This window comes from Netta rufina (assembly GCF_964035555.1).
Source record: "Netta rufina genome assembly, chromosome: 1".
Lineage (NCBI taxonomy): Eukaryota > Metazoa > Chordata > Aves > Anseriformes > Anatidae > Netta > Netta rufina.
In genome coordinates this window covers 203,117,047-203,138,867 of record NC_140123.1, presented here as the reverse complement: position 1 = coordinate 203,138,867, position 21,821 = coordinate 203,117,047, and the positions used below count along the sequence as shown (strand labels likewise).

At 53.3% G+C, this 21,821-nt stretch overlaps 1 protein-coding gene across 4 annotated transcripts in view; it reads left to right on the top strand.

The window, feature by feature from the left end:
- The first annotated feature begins 1,540 nt into the window (after positions 1-1,540).
- Positions 1,541-21,821, top strand: part of PFKFB3 (6-phosphofructo-2-kinase/fructose-2,6-biphosphatase 3) — a 38,111-nt gene continuing 17,830 nt past the window's right edge. For 3 of the 4 annotated variants that reach the window (XM_084283267.1, XM_084283266.1, XM_084283269.1), the window contains exon 1: positions 21,076-21,269. In XM_084283267.1, coding sequence (XP_084139393.1) covers positions 21,191-21,269 — 79 coding nt within the window. In that variant the 5' untranslated portion in view covers positions 21,076-21,190. Of the gene's footprint in view, positions 1,603-21,075; positions 21,270-21,821 lie in introns of those variants that run through there. The other variant, XM_084283268.1, reaches the window with a different exon arrangement.

Below are 21,821 nucleotides of genomic sequence, written 5' to 3'. Positions count from 1 at the left end.
GCAGTACGGTGAGTCAGGCTCCTGGTCCTGCTGGGGATGGAGCAGCAGAGCTGCTCCACAGCACACAGAGGAAACGAAGCCAACAAATGGAAGGAAATAAATAAATAAATAAAGGTTTTACCGTCAAGATGACAGCAAGTCGGCTGCAAGGAATAGCCAGGGCTTTGCGGTGCAAGAACAGTCTTCATCCAGCAGCCTCCTTCTGGGTAAAGCAAGGAGTGGAAGGAGCCTGAAAGACATGAGAGAGGCTCCACAGGCTGCGTGGAATTTTCCCAGCCTGTGATCCTTTGCAGTTGCTAACTGCCCTAAGAAATTCCATTTTTGGGATTATTCCCCCCCCCCAAAAAAAATGTTTGCCCACCCAATATTGAGCTCCAGCCCCACATGTCCTGCTGTGTTTGCTGGGGCTGGGGCAGAAGCCAGCTGTCCCAACTGGTTCCAGTTGCTGGGGGGAAGGAAACCCAGCAGCCTGTGCCACCAAATCTTCCCTGTTTTTGTCCCCCCTGTTGTGCTGATGCTCAGGGACATCTCCATGTGCAGCAGCCATACCCAGAGTCTTGGGCTTGGACTTGTTTGTGCCAGGGGATGCTGAGAGGGGTATCTGAGCTTTTGGTGTCGGGAGCAGCTCCCGGTTTAGCCCAGCATCACTACACAGGTGATGGGATCGGTGATCTGTTGGTCTTGGATGGGCAGAGATGATGTGGGGATAATTTGGGAGGCCAAAACCCCATTATCCCATCTGCATCTACCTTATTCCACCTAGTTCTGTACAGGTCCTGCCAGGAAGAAAAAGAAAAATGAAAGGGGGAGGGAAAGGGAAAGAAAATTGATAAAGAAAAGGAAGAGAGGGGAAGGGAAGGGAAGGGAAGGGAAGGGAAGGGAAGGGAAGGGAAGGGAAGGGAAGGGAAGGGAAGGGAAGGGAAGGGAAGGGAAGGGAAGGGAAGGGAAGGGAAGGGAAGGGAAGGGAAGGGAAGGGAAGGGAAGGGAAGGGAAGGGAAGGGAAGGGAAGGGAAGGGAAGGGAAGGGAAGGGAAGGGAAGGGAAGGGAAGGGAAGGGAAGGGAAGGGAAGGGAAGGGAAGGGAAGGGAAGGGAAGGGAAGGGAAGGGAAGGGAAGGGAAGGGAAGGGAAGGGAAGGGAAGGGAAGGGAAGGGAAGGGAAGGGAAGGGAAGGGAAGGGAAGGGAAGGGAAGGGAAGGGAAGGGAAGGGAAGGGAAGGGAAGGGAAGGGAAGGGAAGAGAAGAGAAGAGAAGAGAAGAGAAGAGAAGAGAAGAGAAGAGAAGAGAAGAGAAGAGAAGAGAAGAGAAGAGAAGAGAAGAGAAGAGAAGAGAAGAGAAGAGAAGAGAAGAGAAGAGAAGAGAAGAAGAGAATCTTCCCTCCCAGCCCTGCAGTCTCCGGGGTGCCAAGGGTTAAAGCTGCCAAACCCCACGAACTTCCTCCTTTCCGCAGCGCCTGCCCCCAAATGACGCCGCTTTCTGCCCAAACATGTCCGTTTCCTTCTGAAGAAGGAGAAAGCAGAGGAAGAAGGGCAATAAAACGAGAAACGGAGCCGGACATCGCGCCCCAGCGCAGCCCTGCCTCCTCCCGCCCATGCCGTTCCGCAAAGGTAGGGGCTGGGTGATGGGGGGCAGGGGGTGGCAGCACCCTAGGGTGCTCCCCCCCGGCCCGGGGAGGGGAGCAGGGAGGGCACTGGGGTGTCCCCGGGGCCTCCTTGCAGTGGTGAGAAAAGGGGGCGCCGGGTTTTGCTGCGTCTCCTGTTTTCGTGTTGTGATGGGGCGCAGGGATGCTGTGATGGGGTGGGAGAAAGGCAGGCTGTGTCCTCTTGGTTGTGGGGTTTTTCTTTCTCATTGCTCATTGGAATAAGTCAGCTCTGGGTGGTGGAAGGGAGGAGAGGGGAGGAGGAAGGTTTCCGTGCTGTGTTTCAGGGGATGCAGGCTGAGGGCAACTTGACCGCATTGTGTGGGTCCTTGGGGGAGATGCTCAGCCCGAGGAGCCGTGCTAGTGGGCAACTGGGAGAAGAAAGGCTTTCAGGAGGGTCATCCCACCTGGGCAGCCCACTGTCACACCGTGCTGCTCCCCAATGCCCACATCACCTCTTTTTTTTTTTTTTTTTTTCCATGAAACCCCATCCCAGCAAGCAGAGCAGTCTTGCCCTTCCCCAGCTTGGCAGCGTGGGGCAAGGAGGACCCAGCCTCGGGTCCCCAAAGCCCGGGTGGCCACGTTTGCTGCCCCAAGGATGGGTGGATGAGCTTCCCATCCTCCCCAGGGCTGCTGCAAAGCGGAGGCCTTCACATCACCTCCTCCTCCTCATCACGGCATGTCTCGTCGGGGGATCGAGGTGGGGATGCTCAGGGTGGCTCTTAGTCCCAGGAGCTCTACGGGGAGGAGAAACTCAGGGGAGAGAAGTCTTCTCCAGCAGGCACAAGGGCAGGGGGAGGTCGAAACGTGCAAGGATGTGGGGAGAAGATGCTCCTCAACCTCTCACCCAGACACTTTGCTGGAGTAGATGTCTCCAAACTGGGGTGCAGCTGGTGCTGTGCTGGGGCAGAGAGTACCACCACGGGGATCCTAAACCCTGAGGTTAGTGGGGCATGCAAGGGCATCAGGGGAGGAAATGGGGCTTTGGAAGAGGCAGCTGGGCTGGGTTTTTCTCCCTTCTCCCTCTTGTGGGGAGGATGGTTTGGGTGTGTGGTGGTTTGCCCGCAGCCGTGTTCGCTGCGTGCCTGGTCCCCGGTGCGGAGATTTATGTCAGATGTAAGGCTCAGTGAAAAATGATGTGGTTCACACCCTCGCATCCTGACAGCACAGCAGGTTTCGGGTCCTGATTTAATTTTAGGTGATAAATGGTTTCCTTTAGAGAGGAGGGAGAGAGTGGGTGGTGGGCAGTAGGAGGAAAGCCAAGCACGTCAGGCTTTAAAAGCATGGAGAGCGAAGGGGAGCCTCCCGTATTGAAGGGCAGCTGTGTCCTGCTGTGTCCTGCCGTGTCCTCAGCCTTGTTCCCAATAACAGAAACCCCACACAGGTCTCCAGCCCTTGTGGACACGTGGTGGGGCTGCAGGAATGAGGCTTTATTTCCTCGTGGTCCTTCCCTGCACGCCTGAATTGGGGAGGACCAATTTATCGTGGCACGGCACCACGCCGCGCTCGCTGTCACCGCTAGGTCCTGGGGGCACTGCAAGTCCTCGTCACCCTGCTGCGAGCAGTTCGGTCCTGTACCTACCTCGTGGTCTCTGTCCCAGCCACAGCTCCTCTACAAACCTCCTCTAGAGGTCAACCTTGAAACGCCAGAGCAGCTGCCAGCAGCTTGCAGCTCCTCCAGGAGGACCTCGGGCAGGTCCAGCACAGCTCAGAGGCTGGTGTGGATGGGGTTGGTCCAGCTCCTTGAGCCAAGATGATGAGCTCGTGCTGAAGAGCCTCCCAAGGACCTCTTCTTCTTGCAGATGGAGGCTGCACGGCTCGCTGAGACCATTTTGACCTGTGGGAGTTTGGATGAGAGCAGGGGGAAATGGGGACTCCAGCCAGCTTGGCCAGGAGGCTGAGCGATTCCTTTGGGAGCCTTTTTGGGGCAGCACCTCACCCCAGGGCTCTCTCCGAGCATCTGCAAAGAGGAGGCTGTGCCTGGAGGCTGCTGCTCTGCAAATCCCAGGTAGCCTGAGGCACTTGGAGCCTTCAGGGCTTTTCCTGGGGAGGCTCTGAGCCATCCTTGCATCCTCTGCGTGTAGAAACAGAGCATCCTGTGGGCCTAAAATGCAAACTCCCCCCTAGCTCTGCTGCCTTTTTGCTTCTTGTGGTTTGGCATCGCTTTGCTGGGTCTCCCTGACAAATCTGTGCTGAATTCCTGGGTGTCCTGGTGTCGTGGTTCCGCTCGAGTGGGCAGCCGAGCTCCACCACAGCCGCTCTCTCACTCCCCCTCCTCAAAGAGGAATGGGGAGAAAATATGTGAAAAGGGCTCAAGGATTAAGATAAGGACGAGAAAATCACGCAATAATTATTGTAACGGGCAAAACAGACTCGGCATAAGGAGATAGTAAGATTTATTGCCTACAACTAACAAGCGAGAGAAGTGAGAAAACAAAGGAAAAAAAAAAACAAAAGCACCTTCCCCCCCCCATCCGCCCTCTTCCACCTCCTCCCCCCGAGCGGCGCAGGGGAACAGGGAATGGGGGTTATGGTCAGTCTACAGCACTTCTTCTCTGCCGCTCCTTCTCGGTCACTCTCGTCCCCTGTGCTGTGGGGTCCCACCCACGGGATGCAGTCCTTGATGAACAGATCCGGCGTGGGCTTCCCACAGGCAGCAGCTCTTCCAGAACTGCTCCAGATATGGGTCCGTACCACGGGGTCCATCCCTCAGGAGAAAACTGCTCCAACCTGGCTCCCCTACGGGCAGCAGCTCCTGCCAGATCACCTGCTCCTGCGTGGGCTCCTCTCCACGGGCTACAGGTCCGGCCCAGAATCTGCTCCGGCAGGGGTCTTCCACAGGCGGCAGCCTCCATCGGTGCAGGGCCACCTGCTCCACCGTGGTCTCCTCCACGGGCTGCAGCGTGGAACCCTGCTCCACCGTGGTACTCCATGGGCTGCAGGGGGACATCCTGCTTCACCATGGTCCTCACCACAGGCCGCAGGGGACTTCTGCTCCGGCGCCTGGAGCACCTCTCCCCCTCCTTCTACACTGACCTTGGCGCAAGGCTGTTCCTCGCTCCTCTCACTCTCCCGGCTGCTGTGTGGCGCAGCGTTTTTTCCCTGTCTTAAATATGCTCTCACAGAGGCGAAAAACAACATCGCTTATTGGCTCGGATCTGGAAAACAATGGGGCCCTTCCCAAACATGGGGCAGCTTCTAGATCTTTCTCACAGAAACCACCCCTATGGCTCCCTGCTACCAAAACCTTGCCACGTAAACCCACTACACCTGGCTCTGCTCTGCCTCCTTGCACTGCAGGCACTGCAGGCAGTGGCATCGCCCCAGGGTCTGCGGTTCCTGCCCGCAGCAGCCGCCGTTCAGCCAACCTCAAGGCTCTTTTGGCAGCTTCAGGTAATGGGGAAAGTGTTTCTGGCGGGGGAAAGCGTTTCTGGCAGGGATGCTCGAGGACAATTAGAAGGGACGGGCTCGGGGCAGGAGCTGATTTCTTACAGCATCCAGCTACAACGTGCTGGAGAAAGTCCCCTTCTTGGGTGCTGGCAAACCGCAGCCACGGGAGCTCCCAGCTAAAAAGCCCTGCCCCTGGCCTGAAAAACACAATTTAATTACTGATGTGGGGAAGAGTGGGAGAGTGCAGGTGATGAGCAGAGAGGATCTTGGCAGAGAACAGGGCGTTTGTCATCTGTCAAAGGACAAATGAGTTGGACAGGGAGACCTGCTGGGATTGCTGGTCCTCAGGGCACGTTAGTGCTGGATTAGGGGCCACGGGGAGAGAGCTGGTGGTGCTGAGCATGTTGTCTGTGCAGGAAGAGCTGATAGCAAGGTGGAGATTAGCAGAGCCATGGGTGTGATGGATCTGCTGACCAGGGTTGGAGGACACCCTGTCTCCAGACAGGGCTGCTGGGTGTGTTTTGGGGAAATCCCCTGGGGAGCGTGCCCTGTGGCACGCACGGAGTGGTTTGTTACCACACGGTGTCTGGGGCAGGAGAGGAAGGAGGGAAGAAGGGAGAAGGGGAGGAGGGAGGAGAAGAGGAAGGAGAGATGCTGGAAAATGCACAGATGGGTGGGTCTGGGGGCTCCTGTGGGGTCTGTGGCCGAAACCTGAGCACTGTCCCTTATCAGCAGGGCTGGCAGCAGGAAGGGAAGCAGTGCCCTGTGATTGCTGCGCACATGAGTTGGGTTAAACATCTCTTCCCTGGGCTGAGAGTGGTCTGGAGGGCGTCCTTGCACATATCACATGGGGCCAGATAGGTCTCACCTTGCTTAACCCCCTGGAGTAAGGTCTTCATCATGGGCCAGGCATCCAGGTCCCCCCAGGAGGCAATGAGACCAGAGGAGGGGTGCTGATGGTGGATGGGGTCGACATCCTTAAGGGGACCTCTCCATCTCCAGTGGCCACAAGGACAGCCAGGTGCTTGGCTTCACGCTGGCAGCACGTGGCTGAGATGGATCCAACCAGAGCCCTGACCTGGCTCCTTCCTCCCTACATCACACCAACCTCCTGGACCGATCCATTCCCCATCACCCGAGCTGTCTGGAGATCTTGGGGACTGTGACAAAACCCCCAGATTCAGCCCTGGGGCCACGTGTAGGGCAGAGACCCACAGTGTGCTGCACCTACTGACACTGCTACAGGTGTGCTGGGTGTCCCACAGCACCTCCAAACAGGTGCTGGAGCCCTGGTTTGCAGTGTCCCCTCTGGGGGGACACGGATGTCTTCTGGCCCTATTTCTGCTCATTGAGGTCACGGAAGCTCTTTGAGTGGTCGGAGGGAGCAGAGGAGCTTTTGGCACACGAGTACGAAGGGAACGGTCAGTCCAGTGCCACATCCTGCTGCTATTTTTGCTCTGCATCCCTTTATTGCACTCTTCCCTTAAATCACAACCCGTGTGTGTGTGTGTTCAGGTGGTAACACACCCTGCTGCAGGCATTTCCAGGGCGATTCCAGCTCAGGGCGGAGATGTGCTTTTATGCAGGTTCCTGGTCCTTAAGCGAGTGTTTTCTCCCCCCTTTCTGCTGCTTTCTGGCTTGCTGGGAATGCCTCACAGCTCCGCACACTGCTGGGTTTGCTGCTCACGTCAGCTCTCGCTCCTCTCCTCTCTGCTTTCCTGGCACTCCTCGGCGTTTCGGTTCAAAGAGGGATTTCCGAGCATCAGTGAATTGCTCCTCCGGGTGACGCGGCTCAAGTGAAGCAGGAGGGAGCTGCTGGGGGTGGTCTGAGTTTCCCGACCCTCTTGTGGTGTCCGTCCTGGTGTCCGTGCCCGTGTGGGCGTCTGCTCGCAGCCGTCTGCTCAACAGCCGTCTGCTCAAAGGGCAGGCAGGAAATGTGCCGTGGAGCTGTCTCTGGTTTCCCTGACTCACCGGCTTGTGCTTTCCTTAAACCATTGCCTTGTTTTCAGCCATCACCTTTTCCTGGAAGCCTTGAACCTCCCTCGTGTCCCGCTTTCCCCCCAGACTGTGCTTCTTGCTGGGGTGATTTCCTTGTGGCTCCTGGTTTAATCTGAGCTCCTTTCGCCTGGCTGGCTTCTGGAGCAAAAACATGAGCAAATGACCCAAACTCACAGGTGTCTGTGCCCACATCCCATCCATTCGAGCACATCCCTGCTCTCCTCAGCTGCAATAAAGCACTCGATGAGTATGACTTCTCCACCGTCTTTGTGACATTACACTTTCTTTAGCTTTTATAACATTAATTAAGAGCTTTTAATGGGTTTAAGAAGTTACCATGTCCAGGGGTTGTGCTGTAGCTGGACCCACTGCCCAGCTTTAAATGGGGGCAGGAGGCTTAGAGTTGTTTCGGGGGAGCTGTGATGTCCAGTGGGGATTTTGGGGACCCAGAAACCAGACGGTGCGTTAAGCGGGTCATCAGAGCCTCTCAGACTTCCTGAATCTGGGAATTGAAACCATGTAAAGATGCGATTCCTGATAGCATTTCCTAAGCCGGGAGCAGGCAGACGCGCCTCCAACCTGCCTTCCCAGGGCCAGACACCCAGCAGGCAGCTCGGGCTGCTGGAGGAACCCTCAAAAAACCCTCCCCTTGGTCTCCAGCCTCCCTCCTGCATGGATGGAGGGCTCTCCTATGCCATATTTACATGATGAACAAGCATTGGCACAACCCAACTGCATTTCACGCATGCCACCAGCTGAACGCCCTGCTCAGTGACCACCTCATGTCAAAAAAACCCCACCTGGGCATGCCTCACCCCTTCCTAACACACCCTCAACTACGGAGAAATTCATCTCACCATAACACAACCCTGCCTCCCTTCACCTCGCCTCCCTGCTGCGATGACAGCAGCTTCATCCCTGCATCCTTGCGTGCGGCAGGAGCCATCCTGCCTGGCGAAGGCGAGCTCTGGAGGTGTTCGCCTAAAATCAGATGACCGCGGGCTCTTCGCCGAGGGACGTGGGAGGATTTCAAAACCAGCAGCCGGCAAGGCGTGATCGCCCTTCACCTGCTGCGTGCGTGCACGCACGCACTCGGGTGCTGCCTTCGGTCTCTGCAGGGCACCCAGGAGTTTTTGAAACGCAGACACATTTTCACAGCAGAAAGGCTGAATAAACAGGGATCAGGGATTTTTATGTATTTGTTTTTTTACCCCAAGGGCATCGTGCTGTTGGTTCGTGTTTGGCTGCTGAGTTTCTTAGCCCCTCTCCCCAGTCCTTTAATCCCAGTCTGAGGGTTACCAGACTTATCACTTGTGGCAGGGGAGAGCACATTGCTATGCTGGTGGCTGTGGCTTTTTGGAGACATTCAGGACCTGAGCAGAGCCCATGCTATTTCTAGCAAAGGCAGTGATTTGATACCACGGGACACCGAGTCCGACGCACTGTACCTGGCTGCGTGTGGCCATGACACTGCTACTGTACCCAAACGGGCTGTCCCCAACCTCCCCGTGCCCTGGGACTTCACAGGGGATTTGGAGAAACAACCTCTGGGCACCTGCTGGTGGCTCTGCCCTGGGACTTGTGGGTCACGCTGCCATCCATGGGTCTGGCTGCATCCCATCCCGGGCAGAGCATCCCTCCGGGTGCCATCTCCTCCCTGCCACATGCAAAAATTAAATCCCTGCTGGAGTCCAGTGCATCCTCAGTGATTTGGAGCCACACACAAAATTCTGCAGGGTGCTTGCGGTCCTGCTGCTGGTTCCTTTCCGGCAGCAGCGTGGCAGGGATCCAAACTCCTTATCTGCAGCTCCAGCTCTCTCTGCATCAAACCTGTCCCTGCTGAAACATGCGGTGCTGTGTCCCCTATCCCAGGGCAGGGACATCCCGGTGTGCATCGCTGCTCTGCACCTCAGGGTAGTGTGACACACGGCTTGAACATCAGCCCGTGTAGAGGAACAGGGTGTTAAAACCCCATCCAGAGAGTTTTGGGTTGGAAACTGAGGAAAATTGTACTTGTTCTGGGAACAGAGCTCAGGCTGGGGTGTACAAATATCTCCCCGTGAAACAACCTGGGTAGAAATGATGCTGTTTTGGGGCTGGGGAATGGGAAACATTAAATTTACTAGAAAAAAAGGAGGTGCTGCTGCATCCCCGAGCAGCCTCAGCCCCGGTTTCGGCTCGCCTGGTAGAACCGGCAGAAGGTTTTTAGGCCAGGACGCGGCAGGGCTGGAGTTAAACCAGCTGCAACCCAAAACCCCTTCCAGACAAGATGATTTATTTCCCTCCCCGAGCACTCCTCTTGGCAGCCGGCTTGCCCGAGCTGACCCGGGGAGAGCCCTTTTGTAGGGTAAACTTGTTTACGGCTCCTTTTCTGGCCGGCACGCGGCGGATGGTGGGGCCGTGGGGCTTCCGAGCACATGCAAGCTTGCAGAGCGTGCACGGGCTGCGCACGCCCCGCTCACGCGTGCACGGGGAGGACGTCCTCACTGCCTCCACTTCCCCAGCCACCAGCAGGGATGCGAGCAGCGGGAGCTGGTGCCTGGGTCTCCTCCACCAAGATTTCTAGGAAAGCTTGGGAACAGCTCGGCTTGGTAAACAGCAGGATTTGTTAAACTCGCCGGGATTTATTGCAAGTGGCTCCAGGGTGAAATCGGGCATCCTGCTTCCTGCACTCACGTCTATTTTCAAGCCCCCAAGGGGGATGGAGCCCCCCCTGCCCGTGCACAAATTTCAGTCCCTGGGGTGCTCTGGCTGCTTCTGCACTTCTGGTGCCTTGCTCGTGGGCTTCAAGGCAGGGACTAAATGCCCTCCGCAGAGCCACAGTGCTGATTTCAGGGAAACTGAGTTATTCTGCCCCTAAAAATACAGATGGGCACTGCCAGTTTATCCTGTACGAGTGCAGAATAAATGCATTGTAGCCAGGGATATAATTTTGGAGAAAACTGGTCCCTTCACCCCAGGGTGTGACCTGGGCAAGCATCCAGCCTTGATGCCAATAGGAGACTGTAACATGCCCAGGGCAGAGATTGGAGCTTTTGACCTGGTTTTAATCCTGCTCAATGATTTTCTTAGAAACCCTTCTGATTAATGTGGGGTTTCTAACAGGAGCAGCGGGATGTGGCCGGGGCTGGGATTTGGGTTTTGGCAGCCCGAGGAAGCTCCTTCATCCCAGCACCGTGGGATGCTGCCCAGCTTTGTGGCAACACCACTGCCCTGGGGATGGACTCATGCTGTGAAACAATGCTACCTTTGCAAAAATAATAAAAAAAAATATACAAAAAAAGAGAGAAACAGGTCCTGCTGACAGCTGAGGACAGGGCTCCAGGGTGGGATGAGGGACTCTGAAGCAGCTTTGCTACCAAAATCACTGTGTTTTGAACCATGCCCTGAGTGGGATGAGTCGAGGCAGAAGAGGCACCTGTCAGCAGTGATACGTTTGCTTGTTTCTCCGAGGTTTCTTTGCCAAAGGCAGGCAGTGGGTTTCCACCTCAGCAGCTGGGAACAACACGTGTGTGGGGGAGCACGGTCTGCAAACCCTTTGGTCTTCTTAAATGTGAAATTGCCTCTGGTTGCTGCTGGGTTTCCTCTTCCTCAATCTCTCTTCCCCTCTTTTTTATTTATTTATTTTTTTTTAATTTTTGCATGCAGCTGAGCTGCTCAGAAACTAACCCAAGCCAAACACCATGAATCTGAGAGCAATTTAACAAACCATCAAAGAACGCCCAACAAATTGTTGTTGCAATGGCAGCGATTTGAGTAACTTGGTGAAGGACACGAGGGTGGAAAGAGGGCTTTTCTAGAGATAAATTTACAGCCTGAGAGCCAAATTTTGGAGAATCTATGGATACCTTTTCTGTTTTTGGGTCTGGTTTTGCTACCGGGACGTGCTTGCAGCCATGGGGTTGAGTTGGCTAACGTGGCCGCGGTGGCTAACGGCCCAGCTACGAATGAGACGAGACAAAGCAGCGAGGGATGTGGCTGATGTGTGCCAGCACCAGGGCTTAGTCACCTCGTTTCATCGATGACTTGACTCTGTCTGAATGCAAAATGACCAGATTTTTAAGTAGCTTCAGACAGCAGCAGGGATGGAGGTGATCGCGTGTGATCCTGCACGTGTCCCATGGCCCAAAGTTGCTGTGCTTGACCAGGCTCAGTGGGCTGTGTGGGGTGGGTTTTTGGGGCTGGCCACCTCTGGAACAAGCATCTGTTTAAGGTGAGATGGGGAGGGGACCCACAGCACATCTGTGCTCACAGCACGTGCTGAAAATGAGGGGGAGTGCAGCTACCATGACCCTTGCCTTCACCCCAAGCCCACGCTGGTGGGATGCCTGTGGGCTGGGGCTGCAGGAAGACCTTGCTCTTACAGAGCTGGAAGGTCTGGGAGATGCTCTGGGCTCCATGCACACCTCCATGTGTGCCAGCACCCATAGGGGTGCAGACTGGGGCTCCTGCTGGCTCAGCGTGTGGGATGGGTGACCCCAGAACCTCTCCAACCCCAGAACCTCTCCAACCACATCATCATGATGCTTTGCCCAGCAACAGGAACGATGCGCCCATCCCTCAGGTGCCCCAAACCACCCAAGCCCTGGTGATAAACGCATGGCACAAAGCAAAGGCAGGTTGTGCCTTCATCCTGAGCCCAGCTCGCTTTCTGTACTGGGAAGCTGTCAGGTGAAACCACCCGTCTGCCAGAGCCTGTGGTGACTCAGGACGTACTGTAGCAGTTGTTTGGATGTAGCCTGAGCCCAGGGTAAACAGCCGGGCAGGGAAATGCGAAACCCTCACCCCGACCTCGCCGTCAGCGCCAGGGCGCTGCAAGCAGGGACGTGCCGAGCCCCCAGCACGGCGCTGAGCACGAGGACACGGTGCAGAGGAACATGTGGGATGAGCCCACATCCCCCCACAGCTGTTTGTTTGGGGTTTGAGGAGTAGGAAGGGGAAATTGCAGCCTCCTTAGGGCAAGGAGTTTGTGCTCTGATTCCCCAGTGAGCGGTGGTGCCATAAATACCGAAGCAGGTGCAGTAAGAGTTGTTTTCCCCCTTCTCCATCACACTCAGTGGGGACAGCTCATGGTCAACGGGATAGGAACGTGTGTGTCCCAGATCTCTTGGCTCTGCTTCTCAGCTCAAGTGACAGCAGCTGGTTGGGGACAAAACTGGGTCATTCCCAGCGTTACAAAGCATGGTGGCGGCCCTCATGTTCCCTACCAAACTACCATGTCCCCAAATGCCAGTTGGCTGCTATCTGCTAAAGCCCAGGGCAGAAATCTAAACATTCAGCTGAGTTTTCTTTCCTTTTCCTTTCTTTCCCCCCCTACCCTCTCTCCGAGAAGCTGTTAACTGCTTGTCATTGTGGCTTGGAAAATGTAAATACATTTGAGAAAATATGTTGGCAACAAGCTCCCCATATTTCAGTTTGACCCAATATCTCAGAGAAATTTCCCGTTAATATTTTTCATGTCTGATTGGAAAATATCAGTGAAAGAAGAAACGAAATTCTGTAGATATTTTTGGACCGGTTTTGACTTTTCTTTTTTTCTGGCTAGGTCTTCATGGTATGGCAATGATTAAACAAAATACACAAATTGAAAACTTCTGGTAGGAATTAGATAAATTGAAATATTTGCCTTCCATGCAGAACAAAATTTGAGAAAAGCCTGATAAGAAAGTCTGGTTATTTAACCTCTGCATTCCAGCAACCTGTGTGCACTGCTTCTAGCTATTCAGCTCCAGGAATTGGCTAAGTCATTAGGAGGTCTGAAAGGTTACCTGGGGCTGTGGAGAGCTCCAGCAAGAGATACGGAGACTCAGCCTGGCTCCCACAGCTGAGGACAGACCTCCTTGAGATGTCCCTCAAGAGCAGATCCTCATCTTTCATCAAGATGTCTTTCATCTCTTGATCATTTTCATTCCTGGTTCCGAGAACTCAGAAATCCTTGCCATCTCATGATGGCCTTTCAGTTGGCTGGTCCTTGGACATCTTTCAGCGTAGTCATGGACCTTCCCATTCTGAATTTCAACATATTGACCATACATGCTTGGTTGTTTTTCCACAGACATCCTAAAATCCTTGCAGGTCTCAGGTTTAAGAGCATATGACAACAGCCTGGGACACTTAAACCTCACTTCTTGGTGGCTTGTGGTTTCCATCAGCTGGATGGAGAGGTGAGCCCTTGGGGAGGGAACAGGGAACCAAGGAGTGGTGTTGGTCCCAATCATGGTTCTTCTCAGCTGGGATCAAGGTGTGGGATGCTGTTGGGCAACCATCACCTGCCACTGCCTGCATGGTCCCAGCCCTGCAAGGAAGCAGGGACGAGCGGGTTGTCGATACAGCAGACGTGCTCACAAGGGTGTGGAGAGATCCTCAGCACGTACGCAGTTTCGAAATGCAGCTCCTCATCAAAGCTTCATCCTAGCTCCCAGCGTGGGTTTGTGTCTCGAGGAGCAAGGTTTGAGTCTTGAGGAACAAGCAATTGCATTTTGGATCACCTCATCCTGAAGCCCACCAGGATTTGCATCAGATGGCTTTAGCTGTAGACCAATGCTCACAGGCCACGGACACCTCCAGAACACAACTTAGCCTGGTTTCAGTGTCCGTGGCAGGGCAGGTGAATCACTTTGGGAGTGCCCATTTCTCTCTGCAGATGGTCAGAAGCAACCAGCTCCTTGCAGACACCCAAACTGACACAAATCCTTCCCAAATACTACCCACAGCCTTCTTGCGGATGCTCCCAACAGCAGATCCTCCCAGGATGCTGCCCTGTAAGGTGGTGTTTTATCACCCCTGATAGGAAAAAAAAAAAAAACATACCAGGACCTGCACTGATATTAGCAGGGGGTGATGGCAGAGATAAATAAAACATCCTTTTTCCCAGGCTGTGATTAATCTGCCACATTTTGCTGCCTACGAGCACAAACCACAAGGTTTGCTTCCTCCCTAACCCCGGCCGCCCTCAGGCTAACGTGAAACTTTCACAGTGAGCTAAGAGCGTTGTGTTGGTGCTCCTTGGCTTCTTCCAGGAGATTCCCCTGCATCCCCAGCAGCTGGCTCGGTGACATCAGTGCTCCTGGGGAGCCTGCCGGTCACCATGGCACCGCTGAGGTTGTCCCTGTTACATCACAAGGTGAGTCAGTCCCCGAATGAGAGGCCACAGCCTTTGCCATTGTTTGATTTAATAAGCTGCGATGATGATGAGATAACGATCCCGGCCCTTAATGAAAGGCAGGTGCAAATAAGGCGTTGGGCAATAATTCAACAGCAGAGTCCTCTAATGATAATGATAATGAGAGGCTGTGATTTCCGGAGGGTGACCAGCCTCCACCTTAAATAGGCTGGTCCCTAGGGTGTTTCCGATGGAGGTGGAGGGCTGCATCCCACATGCACCACGGGGCTGGGGAATTAAGCTCCTAATTAACCCAACCTCCTACAAGACCACCCCAAAAATAGGCCATTTAAATGACCCCTGTAGCAATCTGTGCTCAGAGCAGGGCAAATCTTGGACCTGCTGCATGGCTTTGCAGTACGAATTAGGTCTGGATCAGGCATGGGCATGTGGCCCTATTTCTGCTTATGTATCTGGGCAAAGCACCTTGGCACTTTACGGGATGTGCTGGCAGCTGGACAGGGGCAATCTGAGCTGACACAGCCTCATCTGGGACACAGAAGCCCTACAATTGCCCTTTTATTTCCACCCAGCAGGATTTGGGGCTGGGTCGGTGCCTTGTGGTTGTGGTGTCTTACCCCGGAGCTGGGTAACCTCCGGTTGAGTTTAGCATCTCGTGGCATTACACCCTGATTCAATCCCAGGGCTCCAGCGGGGGATTTCACACCCGATATAAAAGCCCAGGACAAAGTGTGAATTGTTTTTTTGATATAACTGAAAATACCCATCAGGAGGAGGCACGATAAGGTGAATATTGGCGTCTGGAGTCACCGGCAGCGTCAAAATCTGGATTTTTTGGCTCCCTGACAGCTCTGCAGCCTTTGACCCTCTCTGTTGGGACCAAGCCTGGAATCTTTCAGCCAGATTTCATTTCAAGGGAAAACAGTATCAGATTCCTGAGACCGGAATATCCCCGGCTCCTGGCTGTGTAATTACCCTCTAACAATTTTAAAGCTCCGTGTTTGTCTCCGCAGCCTAGGGAGCCGGTTGTCTGTCTGATTTAGCTGCTTGCGGGGGGAGATTTGTTTTGCACTTGCCTTCTGAGGTTGGGAACTTGCACAGGACGTTGCTCAAGCTGCTTGGACACGTTTCTGAGCAGGCTTTCAGCCGGCATTGAGAAATGTTCCTGCTCCAATGGACGTTGCAGGTTCAGAATGTTATTTCCAACTTATTTTTCTTTCTTGAAAATTACAGGAGATTTTCAGACCATAAATTTTATCTCCTCGGCTAGTGTCCCCTGAGAGGCCTCTCATGGACAGGCCACAGGGACCTCATCCTGGTGCTTTCTGTGGGACAGTGTATTGGGGTAACTTGGAAGAAGAGATGCATCTGCATCATATTTTCTGGTTTAGGCAAAACTGGTCCATGAATCAGAGATAAAACCCCTTCCACAGGATTTTAAATAGGAACATCAATCTAAAAGGCTCCTTTGGGCTCATCAGTCCTGGCTCCTGGATACCTGCCTAAGCCCTTGAGTCTTACTGGGACTTTCCAGGAACCTGCCAGCCCTCTCCGAGATCTCAGCACAATGACAGAAGGATCCTTGGGGATTCTACTCCTAGCTTGGGGAATGCACTTGAAATCCAGGCTCTCATCCTTCCTTCTTCCACATATTCATCATGAGCAGGCAATTCATTTGTACCTCTCCCATTTCCTTTGCTGTTTGCCTTTAACTCACCCAGTTATAACCAAAAGTCTCTAGTTTGGGCACAAATCCGACAGCTTGAAATATTTCCTGTTACTTTTGGCACCTCTTTTGAGCCACAATCACTTTCTCCCGTGCTGCCAATTGACGCTTCTCATCACCTGCACTTTTCGTCCTCCCGGGCTGTGTTCCCTTTTCCTAACAGCACAGAAATCACCCACTTTTTGGGTGTCTCTTGCCTCGTATCAGCATCAGTGCAAATTCCTAAACCGCAGCACTGCCATCCTCCCTTTGCAAAGCTCCTTGCAGTAAATCAGGTGCTAACTAGACTTGAACCCTCATCCTTCTGCTTGAAGGGCTCATGAATGAAAAGAAAGAGAGAAAAAAATGCTTTTAGCAAGGCTGATGGCATAGCAGGAAAGAGGGTTGACTTCAGGCAGAATTTACTGCCCCCCAAATACTTTCTGTGTAGCACCGAGCACGACAGCGACAGCACGCAGGGGTGCTCAGAGCAGAGGGACCGAGCAAGAGCGACCAGGTCTGAGGGGTGGATATGGCCAAGAAGGCATTTAGAGAAACCTTAAGGGAGCCTCATTTTGCTGGTAGACAGTGATGTGAGCTTTTTTGGTTGGATTTTTTTTTTTTTTTTCCTTCCTGGCTAGCACCGTTGCTGCAAGCCGGCTCACGTGCACGCGAGCTGATTTTGGCACTTGTTGCTCAAGCGTTGCCGAAAGCCTCCACATGCATTTGTGCAGATCCCTCGTGGCTTTTCCTGCCTCTTGGCTGCCAAGAAAAGGCGAGCTCAGCTCCCGGCAGGGCATTTGACTGGGGCCGATGGAGTGGGGTTGAGCAACGCCTCGTTCCTCCCCGGGGATTTCCCCCTTTTGCTATCAGCCCTCGTTCCTCAAACCCATTTGAATTTTTCCCCTTCTCCACTTGCAGCTATTTTAAGCAAAGTGCTGCTTGTGCCGACTGGCAGATGCTGGGTGGCCCTGAGTGCCTGCTCTGTGGGGTATTTTGGTGCTCGGCTGCTCACCCCAAGCCGAGTTGCTTACGGCTGGGGAAGGAAGCCGTTTCGTTAACACGGCAGGTCCAATTGCAGAGTGCAATAGTGTACAAAGGGGACAGCCTGTCCCCAGCTGGGGGAACGGGTTGATTTCTTGGGTGTTTGGGTAAAGGGAGGAGGGCTTGGGGCACAAGATGTTCTCTGCTCTGCCCCGATCCTGCTCTCCCCGTTGCAGAGTTGAAGGGGGGGATCAGAGACCGAATTGGGCTCTCCCTGCCACATTCAGGAGAGCGAATCTGTCACCACCACAAGCAGAGCAATTTAAATGTGCAGGCACAAAGGGCCATGAGCAAAAGGCCCAGAAGTTTTGCAAACTCCTCCAGGACTCCCCCAAAAAGCCACCCCAGCAGCGACAGCAGTTCCCTGTCCAGCAGTCAAGAGGAGGACGCAACCACTTGGTTCCTCCTTGACCCTTCTGAAAGCCCCTGCCTCCCCCGGTGTGCTGCAGGCAGCTTTCCTGGCTTCCCCATGGCCCCCCTGATTCTTTTTTCGGAAGCAAAATTTTTTTTTTTTTTCAAATTTGTTTATAAATACCCCTGCTCTCTCCCGGATGAGTAATTTGCTCTGTTGCAAAACGATGCCTTCAGCGCGCTAGCAAGAAGTTGGGCAGCTGCTGGCTTAAATTTTGCAACCTGCCTCCGAAGGGAGGATTGTGCCCATGTCGCAGCCTGGTAAACCGAGGCTGTGTTGGAAATTGCTGCCCTGCTGTTAGCTGAGCTCACCTATAGCTGTATCTTCATGGTGATACAAGCCCTGAGGCACCATCTCCAAATTTATCCATGCGAAGAGGCGCTCGGGTTCCCCGTAAATTGCACCCTCTCATCTTTGACGCCACGATGGCCCCAGTGCTGCACTGAACGTAGGCATGAATGGGACTCGTGCTTTCCTTGCAAGCTTCCTTTAAAGGAAAAAAAGGAAAAAGAAAGAAAAAAAGGTGATGAATCACAGCTTAGTCAGAGTTGGGGCTGCCGTTCCCTGCATTTTGATGGCATAGGAACGGTGCCAGGGCTGGCTGCCATCCCCTGGATTGGTACCCAGGTAGGTTCTTCCCCAGGGGATGGGGACTTGAGCCCAGGGTTTGGATTTTGGGCCCTATACAGAGCCTTTTCCCACCGTTTGGGATGGGCTGCTAGGTCATTTCAGTGTTTTAACAGCAGGGACACAAAATAAGGGAAAGTAGGTATTTGGATTTTGGTATTTCAGAGAAGTCACCAGGCTACAATCCCCATAAGAGATTGCTCTCACAGATTTGGGATTTTTCCCCCGTTCCCACTGGATTCCCACTCAAAGTGATTTCATCTGCAGATTTCAATCCCTGGCTTTACATTTTTATACCTCCCAATGCACCTTGTGCTGCCACCACCCTCACAACCAAGAGTGCCTTATAAATAGTAATGATGCTCCTTCCAGCTGACCTCGCTTGGAGCAGCTGCGTGTTCGTGCCTTTGGAAACCAGGCCACTTATTTAGGAGTTTAAGTATGGTCTAGCTTTCCGCTCCAGTTATTTAGGCATTTTTAGCCAAGAGTTACTAGGTGGATCTAATTTGAAGCGACTGTGATTTTAATTCAGGCGGAGGTTCGCTTTCCTGCTCTTTTCGATGCTCTTGCGGTGGTGATTTTGGAAGCGGCTGAAGCTTCTGGGAAAGACATGGAGAGGAGCACGGAGCTGCAGAAGGAAGGGGAATGCCCCAAATCCTTGTCCTGCATCAGCATGTGAATTTTCTTCCCTCTTCTGAGTTGCATTTTAGCTGGTTACCGAATTTTTCCTGCCCTCTGTGGGGAAAGATTAATTTAGCAGCAGCGGCAACAGCATCCGATCAACCTGCCTCCACCCAGGGTGGCATAAAACCCATTGCTGAAATGGATTTTTGGAGAAAGGGGGAAAATAAAATAGCCAAAATCTATCAAAATAGTCTTCTGCCCTCCCCGAGGATGTATTTTGTGCATTGTCTTGGGGGAGCACATCTCTGTCTCGCTGATTCACCCCCACCTCTCCAGCTGATGCTTTCACCCTCTTCCTTCCCACATCCCAAATCTCTGCATCCTTTGCAGCTCCCACACAGTACCTTTTTTTTTTCTGTCTATGAATATATTTTTCCTGCGTAGCACACTGAGGGATTGTGCACTTTTTTTTTTTTTCTTTTTTTTTTTTTTTTTTACTCCATCCATCTCGACTCCATGTAAGGAGACAGCCAAAAAGATATTCTTTGTCATAAAAACACATGCCTGTTTTTCCTAGAGGAAGATGCCCTAAAATAATACCGGAGGCTATTCAGTATGTAGCTGAGATGCTAACTTGCCAGCATCTTTATTTCCGTGCAAAATTTGCTTTATTTGGCAAATCAAACTAGAATAAACCCAGTGGAGCACTTCCCAGCCATGAAATATTGAACTTTCCCCACCGACCACCCAGCATCCCACTGCTGCCTGGGCGCACCGCATCGCTTGGGATGTGAGCATCCCCAAATCGTGATGTTAATTTTAATTTTATTATTATTTTGGAGGGGAAAGCTGGATTTCCCCACACCTTTATTTATTGCCCTTGCCACGTTTGGGTTGGAATTAGTGCTTTTCACCGCTGAGTTGAAGGCGGCGAGGTCACCTGCGGGAATCTAACTAATGGGTTAAAAATCCCCAAGCGTGGCTACGTTTGGGATAAAAACACCCAATACGCACCCTAATAAAATACACCTATATTCATTAATTGCGCCTAGCGGAGGCAGCGCAGGGGAGGCTCCGCAGCCTCCTCTCCTCCATCCCCGACCCGGGGCGGAGGCCGGGAGGTGGGGGGAGGCTGCGAGCCTCCCCCGGAGCCTCCGCCCCAGCCTTTTTGCGCGGCTGCGGAGCGAGGCGGAGGCGGAGCAGAGCCCGGGCACCCCCCGGCGGAGGTGGGGGGGTGAAGGAGGCCGGGCCCCAGCCCTGCCTGTGCGACGTGAGCGACGTGCGGAGCCTCCGCAGCCCCCGGCCTCCGCCTCCCACCCGCCGCGGGCCGGGGAGGGGAAGGGGGTGCGGAAAGAAGGGGGGGGGGGAAGGCTGCTCGGGGGAGCCCTTGGGTTTAGAAAGGATTTCTTTTTTTAAAAAAATATAATTGTGGTTTTAGAATGAGTTTGGTTGCAGAATTGCTTTGGTTTTAGAATTATTTTTATTTTTTTTTTTATTATTTGCTATTTTTTTCTTCTTCTTTTTTCTTCTTTTCGCTCTTTACTCTTTTTCTTTTTTTTTTTTCTCTTCTTTTCTCCTTTCTTCTTTTTTTTTTTTTATTGTCTCTCTTCTATTTTCTCCTTTATTTTCTTTTCTCTCCTTTCTTTCTTTTCTCTTCCTTTCTCCCTTCTCTCTTCTCTTTTCTTTATTTTTTCTTTTCTCTTTTTTCCTTTCATTTTTTTTCTCCTTTCTCTTCTCCCTTCTCCTTTCTCTTTTCTTTTTTCTCCATTCTTTCTTTTTTTCTTTTCTCTTTTCTTTCTTTTTTTTTCTCCTCTTTTCTCCTTTCCCTTTTTTCTTTTTCTCCTTTTTTCTTCTCTTCTCCTTTGTTCTTTTCTCCTCCCTTCCTTTCATCTCCATATTTTCCATTCCATCTCCAACACCCCATCCCCCTTTCCCCATCCCACCCTCTCTCCCCATCACCCCCCACACCCCCACTCCCTTCTTTCTCCCCTTCCACCCCCCCCAACCTTTCCATTTAACCCCCCCACGAATCCCCCCCATCCTCCAAACAAAGCCTTTGTCCCGCTGCAGTGCGGGGGGGCCGGCAGCAGGCGGCAGCGCCGCGCCGCGCCCCCCCCCGGCTCCTCCGCCCTCCTCCTCGGTTCCCGCCCCCCCCGGAGCCCCCCCCCGGACCCCGCCCCGGAGGGCGGGGACCCTCGGGCCCCCCCCCTCGGCCTCCCGGCTCCAAATAGGAGCCGCAGCCGCTGTCTCCTCCAGTGCGAGCGCAGCGTGGGAACGGCGGCAGCAGCAGCGCGGCCGCTTCTTTTTGCCAGCCCTCGCCTTCAGCCTTCTTTTTATCTTTAAAAAGGAAGAAAGAGGAGAAAAAAAAAAAACAAAGCGAAACATATTTTTTTTTTTGCATTTTTTTTTTTAAATTAAAACTAGCAGCGGGACTCACCCACCTCCCCGCTTTGTGCCCCGTCCCTCCTTCCCCCTCTAAACCCTCACCGAGCGGCAAGCCTTATTTTATCGTCTTTTATATTTTTTGCCCCCCTCCCTTTTTCCCTTTTTTTTTTTTTTTTTTTCTCCTTCCACCCCCGTTTTGCGAACGCCCCAAGGTGGACGCGGAGCGCCAAAAGACCTTGGCTTTAAAAATGCCCATGGAGCTGACGCAAAGCCGCATCCAGAAGATTTGGCTCCCCAATGACAACCGGCCGGCGCTGCCCCGCCGCTGTGAGTACGAAAGATGGGAAAAATGCGGGGGGGAAACCTGGGGGGAGGTTCAGCATCCCCCCGGCAGGAGGGCGGCGGGGGTGGGATGCACCCCCCCCCCCCTTTTCCTCCTCCCGTGCACCCCCTTGTGATGCCCTCTCCGAGGGTAGACCCCCCCCACACACTCTATTTTTCCATATTATCCCCGCAGCCTGAGTGTGCCCCCCTCCCCGTAGCATCCCTGTGCATGCTTCCAGCCCAGGAAGGTGCAGCCCGCCTGCATCCGGCCCCACGCATGTCCTGACATTCCCTCCCCCTCGCTTTCCACCCCATAATACTTATAGGATTAACAGCGGATAGGGCAGGTTGCTCTTAGGCTAGCTCAGCTGGGATTTTTCAGGGCACTCAGCACCTTGCCTTGATTTTTGGCTTGATTTTCTTTTACTGGGGTGGGGGGTGGGTAAGATTGTGGATTTCATAAACCCAAATAACCACCAGCTGTCTGCACCTTGCCACCAGCCCCTGCGCCTGGGGGAGAAAGGAGGCAGGTGGAGGGGAGAGGGCAAACAAATT